This window comes from Zonotrichia leucophrys, chromosome 7, assembly GCF_028769735.1.
Source record: "Zonotrichia leucophrys gambelii isolate GWCS_2022_RI chromosome 7, RI_Zleu_2.0, whole genome shotgun sequence".
Lineage (NCBI taxonomy): Eukaryota > Metazoa > Chordata > Aves > Passeriformes > Passerellidae > Zonotrichia > Zonotrichia leucophrys.
In genome coordinates, this window is record NC_088177.1 from 29,844,616 (window position 1) to 29,872,313 (window position 27,698).

General features: G+C 53.2%; 3 protein-coding genes across 3 annotated transcripts; 2 read left to right on the forward strand and 1 right to left on the reverse strand.

The window, feature by feature from the left end:
* Positions 1–329: 329 nt before the first annotated feature.
* Positions 330–14,567, reverse strand: RETREG2 (reticulophagy regulator family member 2). The gene is made up of 9 exons (XM_064718592.1): positions 14,179–14,567; positions 11,909–12,015; positions 7,104–7,134; positions 6,239–6,374; positions 4,816–4,900; positions 3,915–4,052; positions 3,505–3,599; positions 2,485–2,620; positions 330–1,773 (listed from the first exon to the last, which is right to left on the reverse strand). The coding sequence occupies exons 1-9, from the start codon at positions 14,391–14,393 to the stop codon at positions 1,049–1,051; spliced, it is 1,668 nt and encodes a 555-aa protein (XP_064574662.1). The 5' UTR covers positions 14,394–14,567; the 3' UTR covers positions 330–1,048.
* Positions 14,568–14,604: 37 nt separating this feature from the next.
* On the forward strand, positions 14,605–21,020 carry CNPPD1 (cyclin Pas1/PHO80 domain containing 1). The gene is made up of 8 exons (XM_064718593.1): positions 14,605–14,829; positions 15,014–15,116; positions 17,506–17,587; positions 18,144–18,264; positions 18,352–18,480; positions 18,657–18,718; positions 18,952–19,069; positions 19,567–21,020. Exons 1-8 carry the CDS (start codon positions 14,761–14,763, stop codon positions 20,197–20,199), a joined length of 1,317 nt encoding a protein of 438 aa, XP_064574663.1. The 5' UTR covers positions 14,605–14,760; the 3' UTR covers positions 20,200–21,020.
* A 129-nt stretch (positions 21,021–21,149) lies between these two features.
* Positions 21,150–26,408, forward strand: SLC23A3 (solute carrier family 23 member 3). The gene is made up of 12 exons (XM_064718591.1): positions 21,150–22,040; positions 22,303–22,463; positions 22,879–22,973; positions 23,300–23,373; positions 23,668–23,849; positions 24,003–24,126; positions 24,443–24,590; positions 24,671–24,924; positions 25,119–25,224; positions 25,299–25,466; positions 25,669–25,764; positions 25,921–26,408. The coding sequence occupies exons 1-12, from the start codon at positions 21,933–21,935 to the stop codon at positions 26,250–26,252; spliced, it is 1,848 nt and encodes a 615-aa protein (XP_064574661.1). The 5' UTR covers positions 21,150–21,932; the 3' UTR covers positions 26,253–26,408.
* The last annotated feature ends 1,290 nt before the right edge of the window (positions 26,409–27,698 follow it).

Sequence of the window (27,698 nt, forward strand, 5' to 3'; positions counted from 1 at the left end):
GGCTCCAGAGACCCGCCCGGCGCTCGGGGAAGGCTCAGGGCAGGGCGGAGTCCACGAGGGCCATGGCCAGAGCCGTCCTGCCCTGCCAGGCCAGCAAGAAGTGTCTGCCGCCATGGGACAGCTTGAACTTATCCCTCCATCTGTCTCCCGTGCCCCAAGGGAAACCACCGCGGATCCCGCCGTGTAACGAAGCTCCTGGCTCTATTCCAGTCACCTCGGAGTCTCCAGGTGCCATGCTACGATGCCCAGCAGAGCACAGATGGGGTGCTAGAAGGGTCAGTGGTGCGGAAGGCAAGAGATGCCACGGCAGTAAAAAACTGGAGCACTGATCAGGGCCAGGAGTGAATTTCATTGATGGCAAAAAAATCAACTCCACAGCCACCCATAACAGAACTCAAATGAGACAGGGAAAAAAAGCAGGAATCACCCAGCACCCTGTTCCAGCAGTGACACAAAAGACAGTAACAGTCTGCAGAAGAGGTCTCTTTGCACAACACCCGTCTGCCCTTGCCCCCTTACTGCTATCCTCTGCTCCAAAGACCCCTTTCCCTTTGCTTGCCCCTGAGAGCCACGTTTGACTGTGCACCCCATCCCTCCCCCCAAACAAAACCAATGAAAGATAAAATTATTTACACTTTTAGCCATTTAAAAACCCAATAAAATAAGATTGCATATGTCCTACTGGGGATGTGGGTATTAGCAGCAGCTACAGCTAGCTCGGTACTCAGCGTGCAAAACAAAAGACAAACAGAAGACAGACCGAAATACTGCACCATTACTAGGAAGCGTTTGCTGGGGTTGGTGTTTCAATTGTGGCATAAGGCTTCTAGGATCTGGCTCCTCCCCAGCTGCAGGGCCTCCTGCTCAGCCAGTGAAGGCCAGGCTCTAGAAGGATGGAAAGGATTCATTATTCCAGACACAGCACATTAACACTGATGCGTTTCCATCCCAGTCAACACAAACATCTAAAAACCCACTGCACGTTCACTGTGTGAGTTTTTCCTTCTTTCCAGTGATGATGGAGGAAAAGGGGGAGCACAGGTAAGACCTAAGACATAGAAGTTGCTGTCATGACTGCCTCCTCCTCATCTCCTTGCTTTGGCAGCTCAGCAAGCATGGGAGAGGAGGGAGACGGAGCAGCCTCTTGTGCCTCCTGCTCCTCTCCAAACCCCAGCTCTACATCTATTTGCTCCAGCTCCCCCTGATCCAGTAGCTCAAAGTCATCTGCTTCCTCCTCATCCTCCGGTGACGCTTCTGTCTCTGTCTCTGCCACTTCGCTCTCTGACAGGTGTGCTTGGAAGCTCAGTTTCTCTTCAGGCTCCGTGGGGAGGAACTCGGAGAGAGGGGGTCCCTCACTGGCCTCTGAGGACCGCAGGAGGGCAGACAGGGTATTCTGCACCGCTGTGGTGATGGCAGTGGTGACGATCTCCTCGCTCAGCGTGTTAATGCAGATGCCCAGGCCTGGGGCAGGGACAGTCTTTGGCTCTGCATTGCCTCCTGCCGCTTGCCCGCTCCCATTGAAGTGCGTATTTACAAAATGGAGAGGAGACGCGAGGCGAAGGATGGAGAGGTCAGAGTCCGTGGCCTCTTTGTCTGCTGAGTCCAGCTCACAGGCAGCGTGGGCAAGCTCAGGACCCAGAGGCACACCAAACGCGTCTTCATCACTCTGTGGTCCCAGGTCTCTGGAATGATATTCTTCCACGGATGGAAACTCTGCCAGGTCCTTGGAAAATGACTCCTCTGGCTCACTGTGCAGGCTCTGCTGATCCAGGTCTGAAAGGCACCAGCATTAAGGTACATGTTCCCTCACCCTGACCTCCCACACACCTTCCCCAGCTGACACACCACAGCTGACTTTAAGGTACCTTTCCCATCCTTGGAGGACAGCAGGAAGAGGTCTGCAGTTATTCCCTTCTGCCAGTGGCATGATTCATGTGTAATGTTTCTTTTGTGATCCTGTTCTATGTGCTCTGTGCTTAGAGAGGACTTCCTGCTCCAGCTCACACTCTCTGCACTTAGAGCTCCCATTAAAACTCCCAAGGGTCAGTGAAATTGTGCTTACATCACCTGCCTGCTCCTTCCCAGACACCTAAGTGGCCACTGAGTGGTTACCTCCATGTTCTTCACCACTAACCAGTCCTTCTCTGAGCTACTAAGTCTGACCTGTTTCGCCCAGCATCATATATCTGTGTGTGACTATTCTATTCAGTTATTTCCGTGGGACTTTGTGGCTAGGCTTGCTCCCTTGTTGGAGTCACAAGACTGCATTGCTTTGTGGGGCAACAATTAGAGGCTGATATCCCCTCAGGACCAGCTTATGATCAGCCATGAAGTCAGGGCATGCTGCACTGCTTTTTCTTCCTCCTTTCAATGCTCTTCCCATGCAAATAGCTGGGTTCTCTCCCTGTCCTCCCATTTGTACGACCCATTGTTCTGGGCTAAACCACTGAGGATAAGGGGGCAGCAAGGTGTCCCATTATGTACCTTCAGAAACGTCCGTCAGCTGTGGGGTGGTAGCCCTTGAAACAGAAAAGCCCCCACTCTCCAGGATAGAAGCCTCCTCATCAGAGAGCTCAGAATCTGTGATTGACAGTGCCAGGGCAGTTTTCTTCACATCCACCTGCATGGGATGAAGGCAGAGAGACAAATTCCTGTGTGTCTAAGTACCCATGCTGCCTATGGGCACCTGCAGACCTTCCAGGCAGAAGTCCTTGCTGGAGGGACAGTATGCTGGCAAAGTCTCCCTGCACTGGAGGGAAGGGTATCTCAGCTCACTGACTTTCCTGCAATAAATCACTGCCCAAAGGTTTGCCTGCTCTCAGTGAAGAACACAAAAGAGGCAGCACAAGATGGGATGAGACTGTAGGAGTCTCAGAAGGCTTTGATCCTTCTTCTCCTGGGATCACCAAGGAGAACACCCCTTCCCTTTTGCATTCAGAGTGCAACAAAGCCTTCTACAAGTAGCAGTGGTTCAAGTATCCACCTTCCTTTGGAAACAAACTTCCCACCTCACAGCCCAGCTACACGTCCAGAGCTGCTGCCCGGTTTGTTTCCGAGGTGTGAATATAGAAAGGTCACACACAATCTGTCTGAAAGCAGAGAACTGTGTAAGAGACACTAGAGCTGCTCAACTCCCTTTTCCGGTTTTGAGGAGCCTCTGCACATTACAGCAGGGAAGTTAATTTCTTCAGGAGACACTCACATTCTCTGAGCATGAAGCATAACCATCAAAGTAATTCTGAGGTCAGCATGAGGCTGGGGCATGGCTCGCCCTGCCCTGCTATGGCATCACCAGCTCTGTGGCACCAAATTCTCAATACCCAGATTGGAGACAATGCCCTTCATCAAACACATGACCTTTTCCCCTTAGAATTCTGCAAAGAGGTGATTTATTTCTCTGCTGTGTGTTATCATTGTTGCTGTACTCAGATGACTCCTTGGCTCTCAAGCTGCTATAGACCAGGGAGGAGGGACTGGCTGCTGCTAAGCTCTTAGAGCTCTTACCACTGGGGAGAAGCCTGACAGCTCTGCTTCGCTCTCACTCTCTGTCTCTGCTGTTGGCTCATCACCTGCTGCAGGCTCGCTCTTCCCTTGTCGTTCTGTGAGAAACAGAAGAAAGGCTTTACATGACACTGAAGGAATTTTCTGCTTTTATACACCATTATCCCCTACTTCCCCTGTGAAAGTGCGAAGGGTTCCTGGAGACAAGCATAATCTGTTGCTCTCATGTGCTGTTCTCAGGATCATCTGGGAGCACACAGTTGCTCCCCACAAAACCTTTAAGTTTCCACCCCTGCTCCCCTGCAGCCTGTCACTACACAGTGTTGGCAGACATGGTCTCCTATTGTCCTTCTGCTACAGCTCCACCCTAGGAATACAGTACCAAAAAAAATCTAGAGAAGTTGGTTCCTTACTCTTCTTCTCGTGCTTGTGGTGCAGTGTCTCTGCCTTCATACTGTAGTCCAGTTTCATCAGGACAGGCTCCAAACGCGTGTACATCCTCTGGATCAGCTCATGGTAGACCACCAGAGGCCACAGCAGAATGCTGAGCACTGTGGACATGGAATGCAGCAGTGTGAGAGACAGATCAAGCACAACCTGACTCTTCCTGTAGTGGCACTGAGAAAGTCTTCAAGGGAAACACATTTCAATGGCATGTTCTTTTACATCTGACTGCCTAAAAATCCTCATCCATGGTTCTTCTTACTCATTGCAAAGCTGCTTGATTAACCAGGTTTTCCTGCCAGATCTCAGATAGAATATAGATTTATGTTAAGATGAAGCATAAGCCCTCCTCTTCAGCCACTGCACCCCAGACCCAACATGCAAAGGAAGCCCTAAAATGAGAATTAAAACTAAGTATTACCAAAATTTCTATATGGGTAGCTGCATTAAGCTCATGTGTAAATGCACTCACAGCAGAGCACCAGAACGGAGTTATTAGGGACTCATGATGCAGTGGAAAAGGTCTATTTACCCAACATGCAGCTTTGTTAACAACACTCTCGATATGGATTTGCCACCTAACGAACCGAGACTGTAACTTCCTGCTTCCCTGGAGCCTCGGCCAGCACAGCCTCAGCAGTGGGGAACAGAGGGCACCAATGTTTTAGTCACGGCTCCCTCTCCTGCCTTTGCAGGCGTACTGCATGCACGTGCTTACAGAGACTTCCTGGAACACATTCCCTGTATACTGATTCACCATCTAGCACAGATCCCCTCGAGAAAACTACAAATCTGCTTTTACCAGCCTATCAACAGCACAGTTAGGTCATGTCTCAGCTTAAGTCAGACTAGAGCACTGCTTATACTCACAAATGATGTAGGAGATCATTATGCCTGGAACATAGTGTCCAACTACAGCCAGAATCAGGCAGCCTGAACAGACACTCATGCAGAACTGAAGGAAGAGAGAGGAACAAACAGAAGTGACAAGAGGCAGAGATATATCTATGCAACCCATGCCAGAAACCCATTTAGTGCAACATGAGGGATGGCCCTAACCAAGTCTGTCAGCCAACTCTGCACCAACTACATTCAGGAGCTGACAGTCAGAACTCAGACAGCTCGGTTGGGTTAAGCTGTAAGCATTAGATGCTCAAGTGCTGGATGATCAAGGTAACCCAATGCCCCAATAAACAAATAAAAACTTTATCAGACAGTTCTTTATGAAGTAAATTATATTCCTTGAGGATATGATGGAATATTGAAAATTGCCACTTGTACATCTCTCTGTAGAGCTCAGCACTTCAGGAGAAAACTGTCCTGGCAGAGACAGGAACCTGTTACAGAGTCACCAGATGCTGTGCCACTGCTGTGCCATAAACCAGCTGGCAGAAGCTCTAGCAGAGCCCAAGCTCCCATTAGACCAGGACCCTTCTCCTCTGGAAAAAGTATAGGGTAATGGTGCAGCCCCTGGCTTGCCTTACATTCTCCTGGGGGCAGGTGGGGGAAATGAGAATAGACAACCTGCAAACCAGGGCATGGGTTCAGATATGGACTATATCCTGCAATTAAGAGTTCAATTCATAACGGAGAGGGTCTGCAAAAGCTAAGGTTCCTCTATGGGCTTTGCTCCCAATGATTTAATTCTTTATGGGCATCTTTGGACCTGGTCTTCTACTCCCTGGGACAGAAAAGGAGCAATAAGCAGGGTTATAAACTCATTCCTTTCAGCACACTGGATGCCAGGAAGCCTGACACAATCCTAGTGGTTGGTCTGTCCTACTTTTTCTGATGCTAAGGCAGTTCCTGTCTATAAATCCTTTCCAAACAACATTTCACAGCCATTAGAGCATGTTTAATGACAAGTTTCCATGCACTCAGAAACAGCGCTGCATTTGGACCTCACTAGCAACAATCCTGGCTAGTGAAATAGGACCAGCTTAAGAATGGAGCTCATAAAAAGGCCAGACACTGTAGGCTTCCCTTTTTTTCTCCCCAGTCCCAATCTGAGTTTCCTTTGCACACTAAGAAATGAAATCTAGAACAGCAAGCCATTCTCAGGAGAGGTTAAGTTCAGCTCCAGTTTACAAATACGGGAAGTCAATTATTCATTATTTAAACTTCCCATGGCATAGAATCTGCAAGGAACGAACAGCAAATATTGGACAGGGATAGCAATTGTAAAACTATTGAATTTACATTCTTCCATTTCTTAAGGCACAAGCCTTAAGAAATAAAATAAATAAAAGGAAATAAAAGGCCCTGCACAGAAGAGTAGGTATCTCCAGCTTACCTTGGCAGGATTTTGCCTCTTGTACTGTAGCAGTTCCTGCAGGTAGAGCCTGAAGGTGACCCAGCTCTCTGCCAGACAGTGGCACAGCTCAGGGACACTGAGCAGGTGAGGTTGTGCCCCTGAAGTCACCCCCTCACTAGAGACAGACAAGAGCAAGAAGACAATCTTTGAACACGGTCTGTTTTCCTGGGGGAGAGGAACAGCTGCACCAGGAAGCAGAGTTCCCTACCAAAGCTTGACAATACTGACTGCATTTTCAACTGAACTACGGAATATCCTTGATTTGGTGACAGTTTTTCCCTTTAATCAGGAAGAAAGTCAAGAGACACCTGAGCAAAGCAGCAGCACATACCATGCCACAGAATTCCCATGCCACAAGCCCAAGATGCAAAGCAGTTTACTCAAAGCCACGCAGACAGAAGCACTGGAGGTGGAACTATGGCCTCCTCTGGCACCAAGTCCAATGTGGCAGAATGCAGTGCTCAGACCTACAACCACGGCCAAGGATGCCAGCCACGCCACCACAGAGAGCACGTTCAGCCTCTGGAAGTCAGTCTCAGCGATCTCCTCCTCTCTGGAGGACTCTTAAAATAGCTCAGGACAGACCCAGGGAAGAAACCTAAGAACTCCTAGCATCAGAAGTACTTGAGCTTTGTGGCTACTGAAAGAACACTAGCTTTCCCCAGAGTCCCAAACTGTGGCTCCTGAGCTGATAAGCAGCTACCAGTGCGGAAGTCACTAGCAATGTTTCACAGCAGGAGCCATGCAGTTTATTAACAACAGGAAAAAAGGACAGGTGAGATCACCATACTAAATTAAGGCTTCCCCACTATCCCCACACCAAGGAACACATCTGTGAGCTTACCTCTCTCCTCCTGGCTCCTCTGATGGCTGTGCTGTAGAGAGAACACAGCAGATTAGTCAGCCAAGTAAAAAATACAACCCGACATTTTTACCAGTTGAACAGAGCAGAGCTGCAGATGTATCATCCTTAGCTCTGGATGCACCCTGGGGACCCTCTTTGTGCTCTCATGCAAGCAGGAATTGCTGGCTTGGAGCCTGAGCTGAGGAGGCTTTAACGAAGCATGCCTGGAGACTTGGAGCAGCAGAGCCACTGCTCTCTGGGCACCCCAGCACACCTTGCAGCCCAACACACACACAGCAGGGCACTCATATCTGAGGTGTACTGTGGTGCTTACATGGGGCTGTCTGCTCCAGGGATCATGCAGCTTTTCCTGGTGTCCCACATGTCTGGGCAGTCCCATTCCCACAGTGGGTGCCAGCACTTGTCATTCAAAGGGGGCTGCCAGCACAGTTTTGGAGCTGGGCAAAGCTTCAGCTTCCATTTTGGAGCTAAACATGGCACCAGGAGGTCTGAGCTGCATTTCCCACTGACCAGGCCCAGTCCTTGGCAGAATGCTATGTACAAATACCAGAGATGTCCCTGTTGTCTCCATCCTCTCCCATGGAATTAAGTAACAAATAGCAGTCTTGTGCATAATTTTCTAATTTTAGGGCTCTTTTATGTCCCCTGACAGCCTTTTGTGCCAGGCACAGATATTTCTATTCTCCTAAGGTCCGTCACTTTGGATAAGGGAAAGGCTCTCCCATTCCCCTCTGCACTGCAGCCAGTGATGATCAAACAGGGACTTAGTTAATGCAGTACTGAAAACAGGAGTGTTGTGTCAATAGCAGAGGTCATGTATGATTATGTTCTGCTTTTATATACACTGAAAAAAAAATTCTACAACTGAAAACAATTTCAACAACTGAAATTCATCAGCCTGGTTGCTCACAGATTTGGATATCTGTGATATCAAGCTGACTGGTATCTCAGGATGTACAGGGCTCAACCAAAGCTCTTCTATCAACACAGTCTTTGTAAGTCTCCTGTGTTTAACAATGCCCTGTTCATGCTCTGATAGCTCATGGAGTTCTACCCTCCTGTACCAGTCTGCCTACTGTCCTAGAGCTGGCAGGGACTGAGATATCTTTGATGCTGTCTGACCAGCAGCAAACTTGGTGCATGAGGTTATAACCCTAACCCTATCCCCTACACTGCACGTCACCATGTCAACAGAACTGAAATAAAGGAAGAGAGTTTAACCTCAGAGACTAGACTTATAGTTGGAAATGGGCTAAAGAAATGCAACGTGTGCAAAAAGGGGTTTGAATCCTCCCCGGAGTCACCAGCCAGGCACAAAGCCCAAGAGTGGAAGCGACTCCCTCAGGGAAATGTACCAAAGATGTGAACAACCACCACTGCAATCACCCAGTGAGACTTCAGACTCCACCCAGCCCAAGCCACAGAAGAGACCAACTGCTTGTAGCAGCCCTGCCACTGTTCTCCCAAGACACAGGGTGCTGGGCCAAGTCTGCCAGACTCCTCCTCCCGCTGCAGGCACTGCACCAGCCGGCTCAGCAGTGGAGCAGGAGGCCAATCACCCGGGGAGGAGGCGATTCTTTGAGAGCGTGACCCAGATTTCCAGTAATCAGGCCTGACAAGAGGAGCCCACTGCTCTCAGCCCGGGCTGCCCATCCGCTCCTCTGCCCACAAGCACTTGGCATGGTGGCTGGGGCAGCTCACAGAGGGAGCCTGAGCTGCAGTGTCAGTGTGATGGAGGCAGCTCCACCCCCACAGGGCAGCTGCTCCCCTCCTGCAACCGCCATTGCTGTGCTTTGTTATTGTGCTCAGGAATCTAAAGCTGCTTAACTGCAGCACACAGAAATCCAGCTCTATCTCTAAGCCTCATCCATCACCTGCACTAAATCACCAAATACATTACATCTGGCACTGGCCAGTCTGTGAGGGCTGGCTACACCAGTTGTACAGTGTACCAAATGAGAAGCTGGGATGCTCTCCACCTCTGCTGGACAAATGTGCCAGTAACCCAGTAAGTGGGATGGCACAGGAACCCCACTCCTCTCGACTGGCTGCAGTCATCCAAGCCATCCAAAATACACCAGCAGAGGGAGTGAAACAATTCTCAGTTGATCCTGAAGGTTTCAGAGACACTTTGGGGAGCGGAACATTTCAGCAGGCTGCAGGGTCTTCACGTGATTTCAGCTATCTGGCAAAACACAAGCTGTCTTTAAGATCAACAGTAAGTTGCTTCCTGTAGTAGAGCAGTCTGCCTGCTGGCCATCTCAAAGCATTGGAGTCTTAGACCAGTTGTAGGAACAGCCCAATCCCAAAAAACATAAAGCATTTCCAAAAGGAAATGTTCCCTTAGTTAAGGCTTAACTCCAACCTGTGCTGAAATACTATCAAGCACCAGTATAACTAAGTTGGCAAACAAGACACCCAGAGCTGGTCTCAGATTATCAATAACTGGCTGAAATCTTTCTGTCAGCATTTCACACTGGACTGTGCATTAATACAAATCACTTGACACAGACCAGACTCTTCTGAGAGATCAGACAGCCATGCAGGAGTTTAGGTTACACGTTGGTACTGACAAATTATTGTTGATGGATTCCTTGGCTCTTACAGGTTTTCAATGCTTCTCCAAGAGACATTCTTCATCTGTGTGTAAACTTCAGCTAGAAAGCAGGGGCCCTTTTTAAGGAGTACTAGCATTCAATTGCAACACAACTTTTGCTAGAGCTCTTCCACGCTGCACTCTCCTGCACTGACCAAAACACAGCTGCCAAACAGTGATGCTACCAAAACATCCCTACTTGACACCCATTTCAGGTGAAACTGGAGATGCTTCCCAAGTCCTTAAAGAGTATCTCAGTATGTTGATATTGAGGTAATACCCTGCATGGGAGCTGAAAATATGCAGCCCGTTCTGAAAGGGCCTAAAAAAGTTGCACATCTTGATGTTGTTAGCGTGACCCTGATCACAGTGTGTGAGTAACTGCAAAATACATGCTGAGGTTTAAGCATTCCTTCAGAAGTCATCTTATAAGCAGTCATCTGAGACACACACACTGTCACAAGCTGAGGTTTATATGTATGTGCTGAGTCTTGAAGGTATGGTACTGACCTGTCTCCCAGAACTCCAGAAAAGACTAACAGGAAGCACTAAGGAGGGTAAGCCACAAAGGCTTTGTGCAGCTCTGCTTCAGCAGGAAGTGGGAGCCAAACAAGAACCCCTAAGTGTTCAGGAGTACCAATTCAATGGGAGGCCCCTCAGGAATGCAGGGCACCACTCCTTCCTCATGGCAGCAAAGGAAGCACGGTCCAGTGGGTCATGTCAAAATCAGGGCTGTGGCCTAAAGAGGCACATCAGAAAGGTGTCCCTGTTCTCTGCAGCAGAAAAGCAGGAAGGTGTGAAATAAGTGAAGAACGCTGAGAGAGGTGCAGTGGGATGTGCACCAACTTCTAGCAGAGCTGATGGCATAGGATGAGCCTAATCTCTGGTGTTGCTGTTTTGTTTGCTTTTCTTTTTTATTCTTCATGGCTCTGCTTCATATAAATTGATTTCAGTATGAATTTCCTATTTCTTCTATGACAACACAACTTTTACAGCCAAGTACTTGCTGGAATGATTCCACCCCCACCTGCCTCAATGACACCATTCTGTACTGGACACCAGGCTTTTGCATTTCTGGACATGTTTCAAGAGAGGTGGTTTGGGTTGGCTTTAAACTATTCCCTTAAAAAAACAATGTGAATAAGCAGGAAATTAAATTGGCCAGTCCAGTTTAACTGCCTGGTTACCTGAACCACACAAAGCAAACAGTTTCAAGACTACAGCTGTAACATACTAATCTTATCAGGATTTCTGTGAAAGCACCCTTTAAGTCAGTTCCCTTTTAGGTCAAATAAAGGGCACCTTACAAACACACATATAGAGGGGCTTTCATTCAGAAACTCTCCCTAGGGTAGAGAGGCAGGGATGGAGGGCCCTGAGCTGCCTTTGAACAGTGGCAGTAGATGCAGTAGGCATCTGTCTCTGGCCTCTGTCATTTAATAAACTCCAAAGAAGGAGGCACTCAAAGCAGACAGCAGCCAGTCCATGTCTACCATCTTTATGAGGCCATTCCTCTTGCTGCTTTTGTGCCTAATGTTGGCACAGACCCTTCAATAAAAGGGAAAGATAAGAGAGGTGATCAGACTCACTGATTAGCTGGAGATCAGATGCTGTTCAGTACAGGTACAATACACTAACTGTTGCTGCTGTCAGACTTCATCATCCACTCTGCTACCTGCCACAAGAAGTGGCTCTCATTTGCTCTGCCTCTTTCAGGGTGCAAGCCCACATTGAACTTAACTAAAACCAATGCACTTCCCTCCCCTCCTTGCCTTCCCTTCCCTTCTCTCAGCTCAGCTGGCCATAAGTGCTTAGACTTGAAATTATCTTTTTGCCACATTTTCAGGAGAGAAAGGACAGAGCAGAAACACATCATCCCTGTCATTAGCTTTCCTGGCAAGCTAGCTAGGCCCCTTAGTCACTCTCAAAATTAGCCACTCCCAGAATTTCTCAACACTGGGAGCAATTTCCATGCCCAGAGTATTAGGATACATGCCCACAGTATTAGGACACATCCTAATCCTCTGACACAAAAGGATAAGAGGCAGCACCAGTATCTGGGCCTGCAGTTAAAGTAGGAATGGGGCTTACATGACTGCTGAGAGAGCCCAGGAAGGGCCAAAGCCATAGCCCAGCAGCTGGTAACACTAGAACCATGTCACTGTCTACAGTGCTAATCATCACATACCTGAGAAATCAAACAGGAACCTGGGTTTCCACTTCTCCAACAAGAGGATGCCAAGAAGGGACATGCTGAGGAGAAAGAGGGGTCTCAGGGAGGTGGAGGAAAACAACCTAGAAAGGAAACAGAAATTGTTAGGCAAAAGGCAGTAAATTACTGCTCTTGGTGAGCAAACAGATACAGCTCAAAGCAGAAATGCCCAACTGCTATGGGCCACTGTAGCAAGCATTGTACTCTGCAGACACCCACCCACACCACAGCACATTCTCAAATGGTGCCTTTGCCCACCACCAGACAGCTGACTCCCTGCCATCTTCCAGTGCTCTCCTTCCCTGCTTCTGAGCTCGTCCCTAGGCTGCAAAACAAAGCTAATGCTCACTTGTACAGGTCCCTCCAAAGCCTCAAGGTGGAGGCTCTAGATAACAAAGACAAACTGCTGTAGCAGAAACTGCTTGCCACTCAGCCTGTTTGCTGAAAACCTACATCCCATTTGTGATGGCAAGGTCCAGTGCTACATGCAGGTAATGCATCTTGCCAGTCTAGGTGCCCATTCTCTTATCACAAACCTCTCCCTGTTTGACCAGAGCCTAGCTAGCACTTAAATGGTTTAGTTGCTCACTTGACTTTTATGATAAACTTTTCATGTCCCACATCCACACACTGGCTCAAGCCACTTGCCAGCTCACACAATACTACTCACACACAGCTGTGCAATGCCACTCAAACAGTTTATCTGTCCACTCCACAGAGATTTGACAAAAAAGGTGCCAGGGTGCCACCTGTGCCAGCAGTGGCTGTCTGCATTCATCCTTTTCTCTAGTTCAGAAGAACTGCTTTTAACTCACTCAGAAAAAAAATACAAGGGAAATGCATTCACCTTCACCTCTTTAATGAATATTCATTTCCAGAAAGGAGGAGCAGTTTCGCTTTTTTACCCTGGTCCTCTTCAGTGAGTGTTTGCCAGTAACTAATGACAAATACACTGAACATGACTGTAGTCAGAGAGAATTTCACAGTGCAGAGCAGGGAGGGGTTCCCACCAAGTTACAAATGTGCCTCACTGGGCACACACAGAACAAAAGCTGCACTTTCCATGGGCTTACAGGACCTTTAATGACCTAAACAATGACACTTGTACTCCTCATTGAACAGCAATTCTGTAGCTTAACACATCATCTCTGGAAGAATTTCCCATTCCATCTCATTTATGTATTTCAGTTAAAAGATGCTAGCTAAATCCTCTGTGAGACCCTAAATGATTTTTCTTCTTCTATCTAAATCTCTCTCTGCTGTCTCATATTTTGGGCACTCTTTGCTCTTCTCCACCTTTTCACACAGTCTCTGGGCTGTCATTGTCTATTATCCCTGCCATCTCCCCTACCACCTGCACCTCTGTCTCACTTCATAGCTCTGCTCTGACTTTTCAGCAGGTAGAGTAGTCCAAGAGTTTACATCTGGCTACCACGTACACTTCTGATAATCGTACGGATGAGGGAACAGAACATAAGCTGCCTCATCAGAGAGACTTTGAAGGCTGTTTCGTCACTTATTTTTCCCTCCTCTAACTCCAGAATCTGCCCCTTCCTATTTCATCTGCAACCAACTCTATCCCTGGCCACTTCTGACCTTTCCTGCTGGGAAGGCCACTGGCTGAGAGCATTTTCATCAGTAAAACTGACTCACTGTTTATACAAACAAACAGGATGTTTTTCATTCCCATCCACAGCTGGGCTCTGCCACTCACACTCCCATCTCCCCATTGCCCGGCCGAAGAGGCAGAGAAGGGAAAACAGGAAAGGGGGAATGCTGTCGTGCCAAAGCCGCGTGAGAAATCAGCACCTCCCGGGAAAGATTACCGAGCAGAAGGGTTTAAATAAAACGCCCCAGGGCATCTGCCGATGCAGGAGGCCGTGGAGCTCCCTGACCGCAGCTACGGAGTGAAACGAACTGATAAAAACACGGATGCAAAAATTAAGCAGAAACGTGCCCGGGCGAGGCTCCAGTAGGGCCCATCTGCATTTTATTATCGCGGGACAAGGCAAATCCTCCTGGCACTTTCTCCCTTCAGGGAGGGGCCTGTTTATGCCTGTCAGAGGAAAACAGCGCGGCTGCTCCCGGCCGTGCATACCCCACGGCGGTGCGGGCTGCGGGAGCGCACGCCGCCGGAACCCAGGCACATCGCCGCGGGCCCCGGAGCCGTGCCACGCTGCGGGCACGGGCACGAACCGGACGGGCGGCACCGACGGCTCCCGGTCCCCCTTCCCGCCCCAGCTCACCAGAGGGCCCCGCCGAGCGCGGCCGCGGTGACCAGGCTGTGCAGCGGCCTCTCCCACACCAGCAGCCGCTGCGCCGTCGCCAGCGCCGCCTCCCAGCCCCGCAGCCGCTGCCGCAGCGCCGCCGCCAGACGCGCCGCCGCTGCTGCCGCCGCCTCCTCCTCTTCCTCCTCGGCCGCCGCCGCCGCCGCCGCCTCCTCGGCGCGGCCGCTCGCCATGGCTGCGGGGGGGGCAGAGGGCGGAGGTGCCGCTGTCACCGGCCCGGGCGGGCGGCACCGCCTGAGGGACCGGCGGCCGCTGCCGCCGCGCGCGTGCGCCCGGGGTCGGCCGAGGCGGGGGGGGACCGGGTGACACCGGCCGCGCGTGCGCCCGGTGGCGGCAGGGGCGGGGAGCGGCCGCGCCCCCGCGCCGGAACAGGAAGGGCGGCAGGGCGGGCCGTGGCGGTCAGGCTGGGAGCGGCTTTCAGGGCTCCGCTCCCGACACTGCACCGGGCCTCGGCCGCGGAGCGGACCGGCCCCGCGCCCTCACAGCCGGCCCCGTATCGCCGGAGGGGATCTGTCAGTCCCCGCCCTGCCAGCGGGTAGGATGGAGCTGGACGAGCTGCTGCTGGACGAGGAGGGCGCCTTCTCCCTCAGTGGGTTCCAGGAGTTCACGGTGAGTGTCCGCGGCCCGGCCTGCTCGTAGCAGGCCCTCGGGGTGATCCCGCTATCCCCCGCTCTCGCGGAGCCCCGTGCGGCCGCACGCCCCGGCCCGGTGTAGTAGCCCTGAGCTGGGGCGGGGTGGAAGGCGCGGTATGGGAGCGCTCTGCCCTTCCTCACGTTCCTCTGTGTGCCCACAGTTCCTGCCCAGGCACCAGCAGCTGAGCGAGAGAGTGCGGAAGCGGCTCTATTATGGCTGGGACAAAGACTGCAGCCTGGATAATCTCTCCAGCCCTGTGGCAGGTGGGTTGCCGATTGTCCCCAGATGGTAATGCTGAGTCAAAGGGGTTGGAAGTAGCCCAAGGGGCCGAGACCAATAGGTCACCTGCTTCCTCCCCAGCGCCAAATCCCACCCCTGCCCAGCCTTTCCCTCTCTGTACAACACAGCAGGGCAGGTTGGCAGAGCCTCATGGTTTCTGTTCTCTGTTTTGTTGCCCTGTCTGGCTGTTGCTGCATTTTTGACATCGTTATACTGGTGTATAAAGTCCTTTACGTTGCTTGTGAATTCCTTGGCAGAGCAGGTTGTGAACTTGTTCTTGCTCAGAGCTGTCTTAGATAATTGCTTGTGCTCTGCAAAACACTCAGGGCTTTGTTCAGCTTCTAGTCGTGAGCAGCAAGGTGACAAGTTCTTGCTGTGTTTGTCTGAATCACAATTTTTTTGCCTCTCAATTCAGCAGTGTTTTGGGGAGCAGAAGGACAAGGTTGGGTTAAGGCTGAGGAGCTCGTGCAGGTGATGGTGGAGAGGAGTGGAAAAGGGCATGCAGTGGTTTGCTAGAGGGCCTTCACTGTGTGGAGTTCTCAGCATTTCCATGAGCTACTTGCTAGGGGAACAGGCTGAAGTTGCCAGAAGGCTGTGTGTGGTGTGCCTTGGCGAGGAGGAGGATGCTGAGCATGTGGGGGCAGAGCAGCCAGCTGCCTGGGCACTGCTGGGAGTCACGAGTTCCAACACAAGCAGTGTGAGGGAGGCTTGAGGCTGACATTACACTGGGGTGCAAGGTGGGACTGTTCCATGGAGGACAGTTCAAAGGGTAGAGTCATGCAGGAAAACTGTTGAGGGCTATTAACTGCAAGGATTGCCTTGCACTCAGGAAATGCTGTGGTTCCAGCAGCTGGGGGCAAAAGTGGCACATGGAGAATGTGACCATGGGCTGTTCTGCTTTTACAGCCTTCCTTCACTAGCTGCTTTCAAAAAATGGGGCCCAGGACTATGACATCTGTTTTGGTACACATGTGTCATTGCTACATGGCAAATTTATGGCACTGTTCTCAAACAAGATAGAGGCTTGTTGGGAGAGTGGAATAGCAGGAAAAGGTCTTTAGTGTTGGAGGTTGGTTGCAGAAGGCAGTATGGGACTGGCTGAGGAGAGAAGTTGAAATGTGGATTTGTTCCTTTGGAGACAGAAGAACAGTAACCACACTCAGTGTGCTGTGCTGTGAGATGGGAAACTGATCAGCTGCTGTCCCTTCCCTCTAGGACAGGGATCCCTGCTGTCCCTTCCCTGTTCTGAGTTGGATTTGTGGGCTGAAGAATTTGTTTCATATCAGGATGAGCTTGTAGGGATCACTTGTGATGTTGGTACTGCCTCTGTGGTGGCACAGTGGTGGCCTGGAAGGGCAGAGAGAGCAGCAGCAGTGGGAGAGGCTGGGCACAGCCAGTGGGTGGCTGGAGCTGTGTCTGCCTGGCTGCACATCATAGTAGTGGTGTGACCTGAATGGTGTAGGGAAGTTCCTCAGAGCAGTGTGTTCTGAGCTTGGTGGCTGCTCTTTGGGCAAATCACTCATGTTAGTGCAGGTGTTCTCTTAGTTACTGGAGAGACAGAAAGGAGGGGTACAGTGATGCTTCCTCTGGTAGCTGGAAATGCAAGGCTGCTGGGATGAACTGTGCTCTCAATTCTGTCAGGCAAGGGCTCAGAAACAAAATGAAGTTTCCTATCTAAAGCACTTCTTGCCTAGCATCACACTATGGTGCTGCTTGGGATGCTCCAGCTGGTCCTGTTGTGTAGGAAAGTGAGATGGGAGCTGCTGGAGCCATCTGCCAGTCTGTCAGTGTCTGTGCTTGAATGCTGAGGCATGTCCCTGAGTGCAGGGAAAGCAGGCTGGCCTGCTGTTACACCCTGTAGGTGCTTTGGTACCTGTTGGTGCCTTCAGGCTCCTGGTCACATGGGTGCCTCCTACTCCATCATCTCGGGGTGGTGTAGGGTGAGCTGGATGTGTGCTGGTGAGATCTGGAGGGGGAAGATGCTGGTGGTTGGAGGGAAGCAAAGCACCATGAAGATGTGCTATGACACCAGGCCCAAGAAGCAAGAAGGCCTCCAGAAGGGCTGTCTGAAGTCCTGCAGGGTGAGGGCAGGATGTTCCTCTGCAGCTGACTGCTGGTGGATCCCTGTGACACAGACCTGCTGATCTGGCACTGCTGCAGGGCCTTGGTCACTCACATCCTCTTCCTGCTGTGATTTGCCTGCCCTGTGTGTTTGTTCCTCACTTCTCTCCGACCTCTGATAAGGTCATAGTTTAATTTAAACTTGAAGGGCTGAGCGAACACCAAGACCTGATGGGCTTGTAGGGAAAAGGGGAAAGGTGGGCATGAGCTGGACCACATGGGAATAACTCTTTTGGTGCTTTTCTGTCCTAGATATTGCTGTGGAGTTGCTGCAGAAAGTGGCTCCCAGTCCTATCCGCAGACTCCAGAAGAAATATGTGTCTCATGTATCTCGGTAAGAAGCAAAACCTGTCCCTTCGTGTCCTGCATCAGAACTTGGAGCTCTGGTATTACCTGTGACTCACTTTGTCTCCTGAGCCAGCCACTGGCTTTGTGCCTACGCCTGATTAGTGTCAAAGAGAAGCACAGACAGCAGTCACAGCAACTTCCTGATGCAGCTGGCTTCGAGTTTATGCTGCTCTCTGGGGTGCATATGTGCTCTTGTTACTGGGAGTCTGTACTGGCTGCATCTGCAGCTCCCTGGGTAACCAGATTTGAACCTGGAGTCTCCTCTCAGCAGCTGAGCCCTCGCAGCATGCCTTGCTGCAGGCAGGGCTGCTCAGTTTGGAGCTGACTGTGCCTGGGAAGAGAAACCAGGGCTTTCTGCTCCCCACCCTGCATCCCTGGCACTTTCTGTTGCTGCAGCTCAGGACAGCTGGCACAGAGCTGGCAAGGCTGTGATCTATCTAGCAATTGCTAAACCTTCCTACCGTCTGCATGGGGAGGGAGCAGCCAAGCTGTGTCCTGGTGCCTGGGATGTTTGTAGCATTGCCTCTTGTCCTGTCCTACAGGGAAGCTTGCATCTCGCCCTGCTCCATGATGTTGGCCCTGGTTTACATTGAGAGACTCCGGCACCGGAACCCTGAATACCTCCAGCAGATCTCCTCTTCAGACCTCTTCCTGATCTCCATGGTGAGCGGTGGGCAGGGGGTAACTGGGCTGGATGGTGGGAGGTGAGCGCACTGGAGGCTGAGATCCTGTCCTTTGTGCTACTTTCAGATGGTTGCAAGCAAGTATCTGTACGATGAGGGTGAGGAAGAGGAGGTGTTCAATGACGAGTGGGGAGCAGCAGGGAAGGTGGACGTCCAGACCATGAACGCACTGGAGATGAACTTCCTGAGCGCCATTGTAAGTGAAACTGCAACTGCTGCCGACTGTTTCACAGAGCAGGGGAAAAGAGACACCGAGGGGAGTCTGGGTTTCTGTTTTTCTCCCACATACTCCCATGAAGGGATAGAGAATGATGTGTCTGGATGCTGGGTGACTGCCCTGACTGCACTGACCTTTAACTGCTGTCCCGACAGGACTGGAGCCTCTACACAGATCCTCGGGAGCTGTTTGAAGTGCTGAGCTGGCTGGAGGGACGGTAGGTGTCTAGGGTGGGGGTGATCCCTTTATCTGTGTTGCAGCCTGGCTCTGCCCCTGCTTGGAGATGGCCCTGCTGCAGTGAAATAAGAGGTTGGGACATCTCTTAGCTAGAGAGCTTAAGCAGGGTCTTCTCCAAGCCTGCCTGGGCTGAAGCTGCTTTTCTGCTTTTATGGGGAAGGTCCATATCGTGTCCATCATTCTTTTTTTTTTTTTTTTTTTTCCTTCTTGCAGTGTGGCTGAAAAACAGGGCATGTGGCGTGGCTGGTTCACCTACACAGATCTGTGTGTCCTCATGGAGCAGTCCATGTGGCAGCATGTGCTGGGCCAGTTCTACCAGCAAGTGGTGAAGGTAAGGGCATAGGAGAGCAGCTAATGCAAGAACATGGGACCCAGCAGGCTGTGGATTTGGAGCAGGACTCTTATTTTCCACTGAGACCAGCACCTTGGTTTGTTCTCTGTTGAAAAGGGAAGCTGTCAGAAGATGCAAATCAGCTGCACTGCCTGAGGCACTGCAGCCTGGTGCTGGATAGTGTGCCCTGTGCCAGACCACAGCCCCATAAGTCATAGTGCAAGGACATGGTGTGGCATGGAGGCAGCTGGGTACCAGCTAGGGTTTTGAACAGGAACTGTTGGCTTTTAGCTTTTAGGGCATTTTGGTTTGTGATATTTAGGCCCAGTTTTGGGCAGGCTGTGTGCTGCCCACCATTAGCAGTGTGGCTGCCTGCTCTCAGCATGCAGCCCTGGAGCTGGTGATGCTTTTTCCTGTCATGGCTGCTGGGTTGATCATGGCCATGCTGCATCATGACTGTCTGGGGGTGTCTGGGCTAACATTTGCCTTCTCCCTAGCTGGCCTGCCTCCTGGGTGTGGTGTACCTGACGGGCTTCGCAGCCATCTTCGCCTCCATCGCCGTGGTGCACCGGTCTGTGTGCCTAAGGAGTGTCAGCTCTGCAGCCCCCCGGCCTGTGCTGTTCCCTGAGGAGGGGAGGTGCCAGCTGGATGCCCAGCCAGCCCCAGCCCCTGGCCAACCCCATCCCGAGCTGCCCAATGTCTCCTCAGGCAGCTGCACCCGTTGCCTGGGGGAGAACGAGACGACCAAGGAGCCCCATCGTGGAGGTGTCACAGCCACTGCGCTCTACCTGTGGAGCAGCGTGATGACAGCCCTGTCCTACCCAAAGGCCCCTGATCTGGCCCAGCACAGGCACCTCCCACACGGTCCTTTCCGGAAAGTGCCCACTGCCTGTGAGAGATCCAACCGCACCGCCCCCAGCGCAGCCCCCCGCCAGCCTGGCCCCTTTGGACTCGCCGTGTTCCCGGCCCCCCCGGTGCTGCACTGCCACGCCTGCTCAGCCGCTGCGGGCCCCACATGGGATGCAGCCCCCAGCCGTGAGGACTGGCTGGACCCCCTGGGGCTGAAGCAGTGCTTCCTGCATACTGCAATGGATCTCAGTAGAATCAAGAGCTTCATTTTTCCCAGCTAGGAGTATAGGACGGCAGCCCCTTTCCCCTTCCCTTCTAGTGTGGCACAACTCACTTCCTTGCACTTCTGGGACACCTGATCCCTGGAATTGCAGGGGGCTGAAGGCCCCTGCATTACTTTCAAACCAGCACTTGTGTCCCCCCACCTAGGGCAGGGATGTTCTTCACTTGGGGCTGCTGGCACAGGTTGGCATAGAGCTGGCTTGCTGGGGTGGGAACTTAATAGCTGGAGGGTAAATATGGGTTGCCTTTGGGCTAGGGTGCTCGTGCAAAGAGGGTATTGAACCTCTTCCTGTAGTGAGTGGTGTTGGACAGAGGTGGCATATGGGATGTTGGAGGCTGGGACTGTGTGTGCAGGCTGGAGGGGCTAAGGCAGTGACCACAAGTGAGAAGGTGGAGTGCCTGGGGTACGGGAGAGGAGGTTGAAGGAGGTGGGAGTGAGCTGGCTGGTCATAGCAGTTTTTACATTTGGGGGCTGTTAGGCCACTTCTTGGAACTTGCAAAAGTGACACCAGGCAGGTACCCCAATGTGGCTGTGCTCTGCTGGGCTTGGTGGGGATGAGGTGTGGTTAGGGCTGAACTTCCTTATCCTGCTTGTCTTGGGTGTTTTGAATCTGGGGTGCTGTGTGACCCTATCCCAAACCCCAGCTGTCTGTGTCTGTGAGAAAACAGTGCCTGACTGCTCCTCAGAGTGGGAAGAAGGCACCTTGTCTTGCTTACCAGGCCAGCTCATCATGCCCCTTCTTTTTACTGTGGATTTTACACCTGTTTTTCACTCTTTTGTAGATGCAAATCTCTTCCAATAAAAGTAGTTCTTGCTGTGTGCCTGCCTCATCCTGCTGAGCTGCTCCATACTGGCAGCATGCCTGCCCCAGAGCAGAGCCATGTCCATGCAGCTGTGCCTGCTCCTGGAGCTGCTGTGCAAGACAAACCCTAGGTGCTGCCAGTGAGCCCAGGAGACCTGCAAGGCCTGTCCTGAGTCTCTCTCCTGACAGGAGGGATATTGGGTCTGGTGCAGGCAGGGACAACAGGAGAGAGGAGGATCCCCATCCTTGGGAATGTGGGGAATGCATGTTCTCTTCACTGCTCTTTGCTCTCCAAAGCCTTACCTGTTAATGAGTGAGCCTTGAGCAGCACGGGCTTGGCCAGGTCACTGACACAGCCACCTCTGCCCCGTGACAAAAACATGAGCATCCCTTTGCAGCCAAGCAGGCAGCTCCTGTCCCTGGCATCCTTGCCCAGTGGCAGGATTCAGTGCTCTCCTAGGAGAATAGGGGATATAATAGACCCCACTAGAGACCAGGCTGGACCAGGAGGGCAGCAGATGCCCCTGCAGATGCAGGGGTGACACAACCATGAGCAGGGCATACCAAAGCTGGAGGATGCTGCTGGTGGGAGTAGTCTGAGCACATGAAGGACGAGGTGTCAAGGCTGTGGCCTACCCAGTGCTTGCCCACAGAGGCAGTGATGGGACCCAGGCTGTGGGTAGTTGGCATTGTAATAGTGTCTGATGGCTGCCTGTCACCTGGCCCTCATGGTGACATACCAAGGTGACACTTACATTCCTGGCCACAAAGGCAGATAACTAACCAATCCAAGTTAATGGCTAACCCTGGGGCAGCTCCTGCAGAAGGTGGAAGTTCAGGCATGTGAGGATTTGGGAGGAGCTCTTGGGGGTGGGAGCCTGCCCAACCTCTGCACTGAAAACTGGGAGCAGTGTGGGGAAGGCAGCAGCATGAATGGGGGCCGTGGCAGAGCACCTGGAGCTGGGAGCCCCATGCTCACATCCTGCTCCTCCCAGAAGATGTGCTCCTGGATGATGAGCTGCTGCTTAGCCCTTCAGGTAAGGGGGGACCACAGTGAGCAGCCAGAGAGATAGGATGATAAGAGGGCTGGGATTTTCTCAGCTTGCAGGGCAGGGGCTGCATCCTGCCAGGCAAAGGGTGTAGGGCTCTGGTCAGTGTGGCTGGGAGAGGAGTGGGCAATAGTGAGTGTTACCCAGGTGGTGTCAGTGGGCATCCACCCTCTCAGGGGGCCTGGGCATGGGGAGCTGCAGCTCTGGGTGCTGCAAGGAGTTGTGACTGCTCCATCTCTTCCCTGCACAGCACCTGGCTGTGCAGACCTCCTTGCTCTGCATCTTCCACCTCCTCCTGCTGCCCACCCTGCCCCAGGAGCCACCTCATGCCCACACCACCAGCAAGCTGCTGGCACGAAGCCTCTTCACCTGCGGCATCTCCACAGTGCTGCAGACCACCCTGGGGAGCCGGTGAGCAGGGGAAGTGGGAAGGGGCACAAGGAAAACCTCTCTGTTCGGCATCTCTGCACAGTTGTCACAGATGTCTCCTCCCTCTCACACACACCTGTAGAAAAACTTTCCCTCTAGCTCCTCGCTGCCTTGCTCCAACATCATACACAGCTCCTTCGCACCATCTGATGCCAGTGCTGCCCACACAGGCTGGTATGGGATTCAGCAAAGCCTCTGACAGCTGCATCCACTCCATGTGCTGTCACTTGGGATGTACCAGGGCACATGTAGAATGTGGGGTAACCTCCTGCCACTTTGGGGTTCTTATCTGCTTCCCTTCCCACCCCTGTTCCTCTGGCAGTCTGGGCTTTTGGAGCAGCCCCGTTCCCTTCCCTGTCCTTCCTCCCTAATGTGCTGTTGTTGTCCCCTTCCTCAGGTTGCCGCTGGTTCAAATCCCATCCTTTGAGTACCTGGTTCCTGCCATGGTGCTGAGCTCCCACCTGTCCCCGGGTGCCAGCACAGACAGGAATGGTAAGCACAGCCCTGGAGCCTGTGTCCCTTGGAGCCTGGGCTGTTCTGGTTCCAGGGGAATGGCAATGATGGTACGTGGAGTAGGGATGAGGGGTAGCAAGGGGTCCTGCCTGCTGGCCCTTCTGGTGATGCTGCACAGCACCCTACTCACTCCTGAGTGCACTTGCAATGTATCTTGTCACCTCCCCGGGGCCAGGACTTATGGGATGGAGATGCTGGCACACCTCCCCTTCTGCAGCCAGCAGTCACCTTACTGCAGCCTCTTGGACACAGCTCCAGGAGCCCAGGATCCATGTGTATCCCACCCTTCCAAAATTCCCTTCCAGGCACAGCCATGGCCAGTACATGCCTTGTACCTCATTGCAGAGACACAGGGAGCTGGGTTGACTCACTGCAAGAGGTGGGTACTCCTGTGCTGGAATGGGGGTTGCTATCCCTCTCCATCAGCTTTCCACTTGTCACCTGTATCCCTGCACCCCCAGTCTCTTTTCCTGGGATTTGCCATGAAGAGAGCTGCAAAGGGAACGGGGATCATGATGCATGTCCATGTATATTTTTCTCTATGCTTGGGGTGAGCAGAGCACATGAAACAAGTGCTTGTTCCCAGCTGTTGGGGCAGTGGGACTGGGTCCAAGGGAAGGTTGGACTGCTCTTCATGTACCCTGCCCCACAGGCCCATCCTTTCCTCTTACAGGTCTCTGGAGCAGTGCTGATCTCTGGGCTGATTCAGCTGGCGCTGGGGGTGTCTGGCGTGTGTGGGTGGGCAGCACGGCACTGCGGGCCCATGGTCCTGGCCCCCAGCCTCTCCATCATCGGGCTCTCTGCATACAAGGAAGCTGCTTTCTTCTGCTCCACCAGCTGGGGAGTAGCACTGCTGTATGTGAGCCCTGGGGCTATAGTGGTGGGCAGCTCCTGGGCCTTTCTTTCACCAGCAGGACAGGGATGGGGCACCCCTGCAGTGCACGGTGCACATTTGGGGCCCCATCAGTGACTGTGATGCTGTGTGGTGACCTGTGCTCACTCTCCTAGGCTCGTGCTCCTCGCTGTCACCTTCTCCCAACACCTGCAGTCCTGTCACCTGCCCTTCTGTGCCGGGCCCCATGCCTGGGAGGGCACCACAGAGTATTCAGCTCCCACCCTGCGCACATTCTCGGTACTGGGGTTTGTCTGCTCTCTTCACTGTCACCAGGCTTCTCTCTCTAAGCCTGTCTCTTTGCTGTGGGGTTAGGTGAGACCTGGTGCACAGGCAGGCATGAAAAGCTTGGTTGCAGCTCCCAGAACATGGATGCTTCTGGGGAAGTGTTGGGGACCTAGGGTGTTGGACCAGAACAGCTTGGGATGCTTCCTGCAGGGGTAAGGGGAGATGTGGCATGACATCCTTGGGAGATGTGACAGGATAGGGATGTGGTGCTAGCCATGGCAGGCAGGGGAGGAGGGTCCCCTGCTGAGGGTCCCCTTCTGCCTTGCAGGTACTGCTCCCATTTGCTGGTGTCTGCATTGTCTGTGCCATCCTCAGCTACTTCCACGTTCCCTGGGAATCACTGGATGTGACCATGGCACAGCTGTCCTGGGCCAACAGCACCTCCAATGCGCCTTGGATCCACATCCCCTATGCAGGTGGGGGGCAGCAGGGTTGAGTGCAGACATCCATGTTTGGACAGGATTTGTATCACCTGTCCCTCTTCCCTCCGCTGCAGGAGCGTGGAGGTGGCCGCTGCTCACGGCCCGGGCGCTGGCAGTGGGCATTGCCATGGCCATGGGCTGCAGCATGAACTCTGTGGGCTGCTACATGCTGTGCAGGAGGCTGCTGCGAGCCCCCCGGCTGCCCCCTCACGCCTGTAACCGGGGGCTGTGCATGGAAGGGCTGGGCAGTGTCCTGGCGGGACTGCTGGGCAGTGCAGGGGGCACAGCCTCCAGCATCGCCAACGCCTGTGCCGCTGGCCTCACGCAGGTATGCCAAAGCAGGGGGAAATGGGCTGGCAAGGGGTGGGGAGGCAGTCGAGCAGGTGGGCAGGACTACACATAATTGCCAGGCTGTCACCGAGCCAGCGCTGGGAAAGGCAGGTGTGTGTGTAGCAGAAGGGGGTGGGAGACAGAGCAGGGGGTGATGCTACCCATGCTCACTTTCCCACTCTTCTTTCCCAGGCTGGCTCTCGCCGCTCGGTGCAAGTAAGCGCCCTGCTGTGCATGGTGCTGGGCCTGTCCCCGAGGCTGGCAGGGCTCCTCACCCATGTCCCACTGGCAGTTCACGGTGGGTACCCCGCCCTGCCCCTTGCTGCAGCACCTGCAGCCTGCCTGGCACCTCCTGACTCCTGCCCCTCGCAGGAGGGGTGCTTTGTGTAACCTACGCCGTGGCTGTGGGCACGGGGATCTCCTACTTCCAGTACACAGACATTGACTCGGGGAGGAACATCTTCATTGTTGGCTTTGCCATGTTCATGGCACTGCTGGTACCGCGCTGGTTCGGCACGGCTCTGGCTCCCCTGGCCACAGGTATGAGGGACATTCGCTAGGCAAGGCAGAGCCTTGAGTCCCATGGCATGGTGAGCACACATCTCCAGTGTTCTGGGAGCCTGGGTCAGCTCATGGCAGCAGGAAGCTACCTCTTCAATCCCTGATTCTGCCATGGCTGCTCGTGCCCCTTTTCCCTGGCTGGGCTGGGACCTCCTGGCTGATTCTGGCACTGTCCCTGCAGGCTGGGTGCCACTGGACCTCCTCTTCCTCTCCCTGCTTATGGGCCCTGTCTTCTTAACTGGCTTCTTGTCATTTTTTCTGGAGAACACAGTCTCAGGTGAGGGGCTACCCTAGGTGCCCTGCTCTGAGGACTGGATCTGTCCATGGGGCAAACCACCAGCTCTGCCTCCAGACAGTCCTACTGAGGGTCCTGGGGCTGGTGTGGGCTAGGAAGAAGGGGGTCCCATTTCACTGCCCGCCTTCCTGCTTGCAGGAACACTGGAGGAACGAGGGCTGCTTCCTGAGCAGCCATGGAAAGCCAGAGCTGGAGACTGTCACCTCCATGGAGAGAGAGGGGAAGCCAACCAAGCATATAAGCTCCCTGCTGGGCTAAGGAGGCTGCTGCCATCTTCCTGCAAAGCCTTTCCATGCTGCTTCCTCTGCCCAGGGAGTGAAGAAGAGGAGGAGGGCAGCTGTGCCACTGAGGAGGGGACTGCTGGCCCCGGGGAAGGGACACACCTGCTCCCCAAACCCAGCTCTGGGGAACTGCAGCCAGCAATAAGGCCAAGCCAGACAGACATGCCTGCCTGGCACACTGTGGCCTGACCCGTCATCTGGGGGTGTCTCGTGTGAAAACAGGGCTGTGCCCTCAAGGCAGCTTGTGAGCCACTTTGCTCCCTATTTCTGAAGCCTTCCAGGACTGATCTTCCACCATTCCTAACACAAACCTAATTTCCCTGCTTGAGATAGAGATATAAAAACCTTCACCAACTTTGCCTTTTCCAGGGGTTTTCTTTCCAGCTGGGATTTACCTTGGGGCAACGCTGTTGCCCCTGAGGACTGTGACAGGAGGGCAGGGCCACCTGGTGCCACTGCAGCTGAGGATGTGGGTACCTGTAAAATACACCCTCATCCGTGGACATGACATGGGGAGGGTTCAGTGCTTTGGCCAGCCCCAAAGGACTGTCACCGTGGCTATGTTTACCTGCTGGCACTGTGCTCAGGAACAGCTGGCTGTCCATACCCTCCTCCTGCTGTGTCCCAGTTGTGCCTATGGCCCCTCGATGCCCATGGCACCAGGTATATACCAATGCTCTGGCACTCCAAGATGCTTCAGGCTGGTAGTGCAACTCAGCTCAGTTTCCTAAACAATGAACACCCTTTCACCTACAGTCGATAGTTCCAGTAGTGCTCACCATATAAAACCCCCTAGGCATTGCTCTTGTGACTACACTAGCCGATAGAGGATTTCCCTGAAGAAGAACATCTCCCTCCACCTGGTGCCAAGGTGAAACACCCAAAGGTGGATGCAGGGTGGGAGGGATGAAGTGGCACTGTGTGTCACTAGGTGTGAGCTCTCTTTCCCCAGCTCTCTGTGACCCCCACCGTTGTACACAGCAGGATAATGCCCAGCTCATCCTCATCCAACCAGCACCCCCACCTGACCTTAAATTTCAGCTGCGCCCAAAGTCCAGCTGGGTCCTGCAACCCAAACAAGATCATGCAAGCTAGTCTGTCCTGCACTGCAGAGTCCTTGCCTAGTCCCATGTTCCCTGATTCCCTGTCAGGCTGCACACGCTGTGCCATGACCCCACTGCCCTAGGAGGTGGCTGCAGCTGGCATGCTGGGGAGAGGGGTGAGTGGAGGGGTGTGTGCAAAGAGTGTAAATGGGAGACTCAGGGGCAGTGTGTGAGCCCAGCCTGGATGGCCTCAATGCACGGCGTGCTGGTGGGGGATCACAGCCAGAGAATGAGTGATGAGGTTTGGAAATCAGTACCTGGGGTTGGGGTGGGCCTCAGTGTGGAGGGAACTGGGATGTGTGGTGTGCCAAGCTGGCACAATGCTGCTCTGTGCGCAGGCATGGGGCCAGAGGCACGTGCAGCCCCAGCCATGCAGGGCTCACTGCGCTGCAGCAGCCGGGTCCCGCAGCCCTGGCAGGGCAGCGGGGCGGGTGCGTGCCCCGGCACCCTGGAGCTCAGGGATACACCTGGGGCCAAGGAACAGGAGCAGCCCTGCGCTGCCTCTCCGGCTGTACAGGGCTCTGTACCCAGC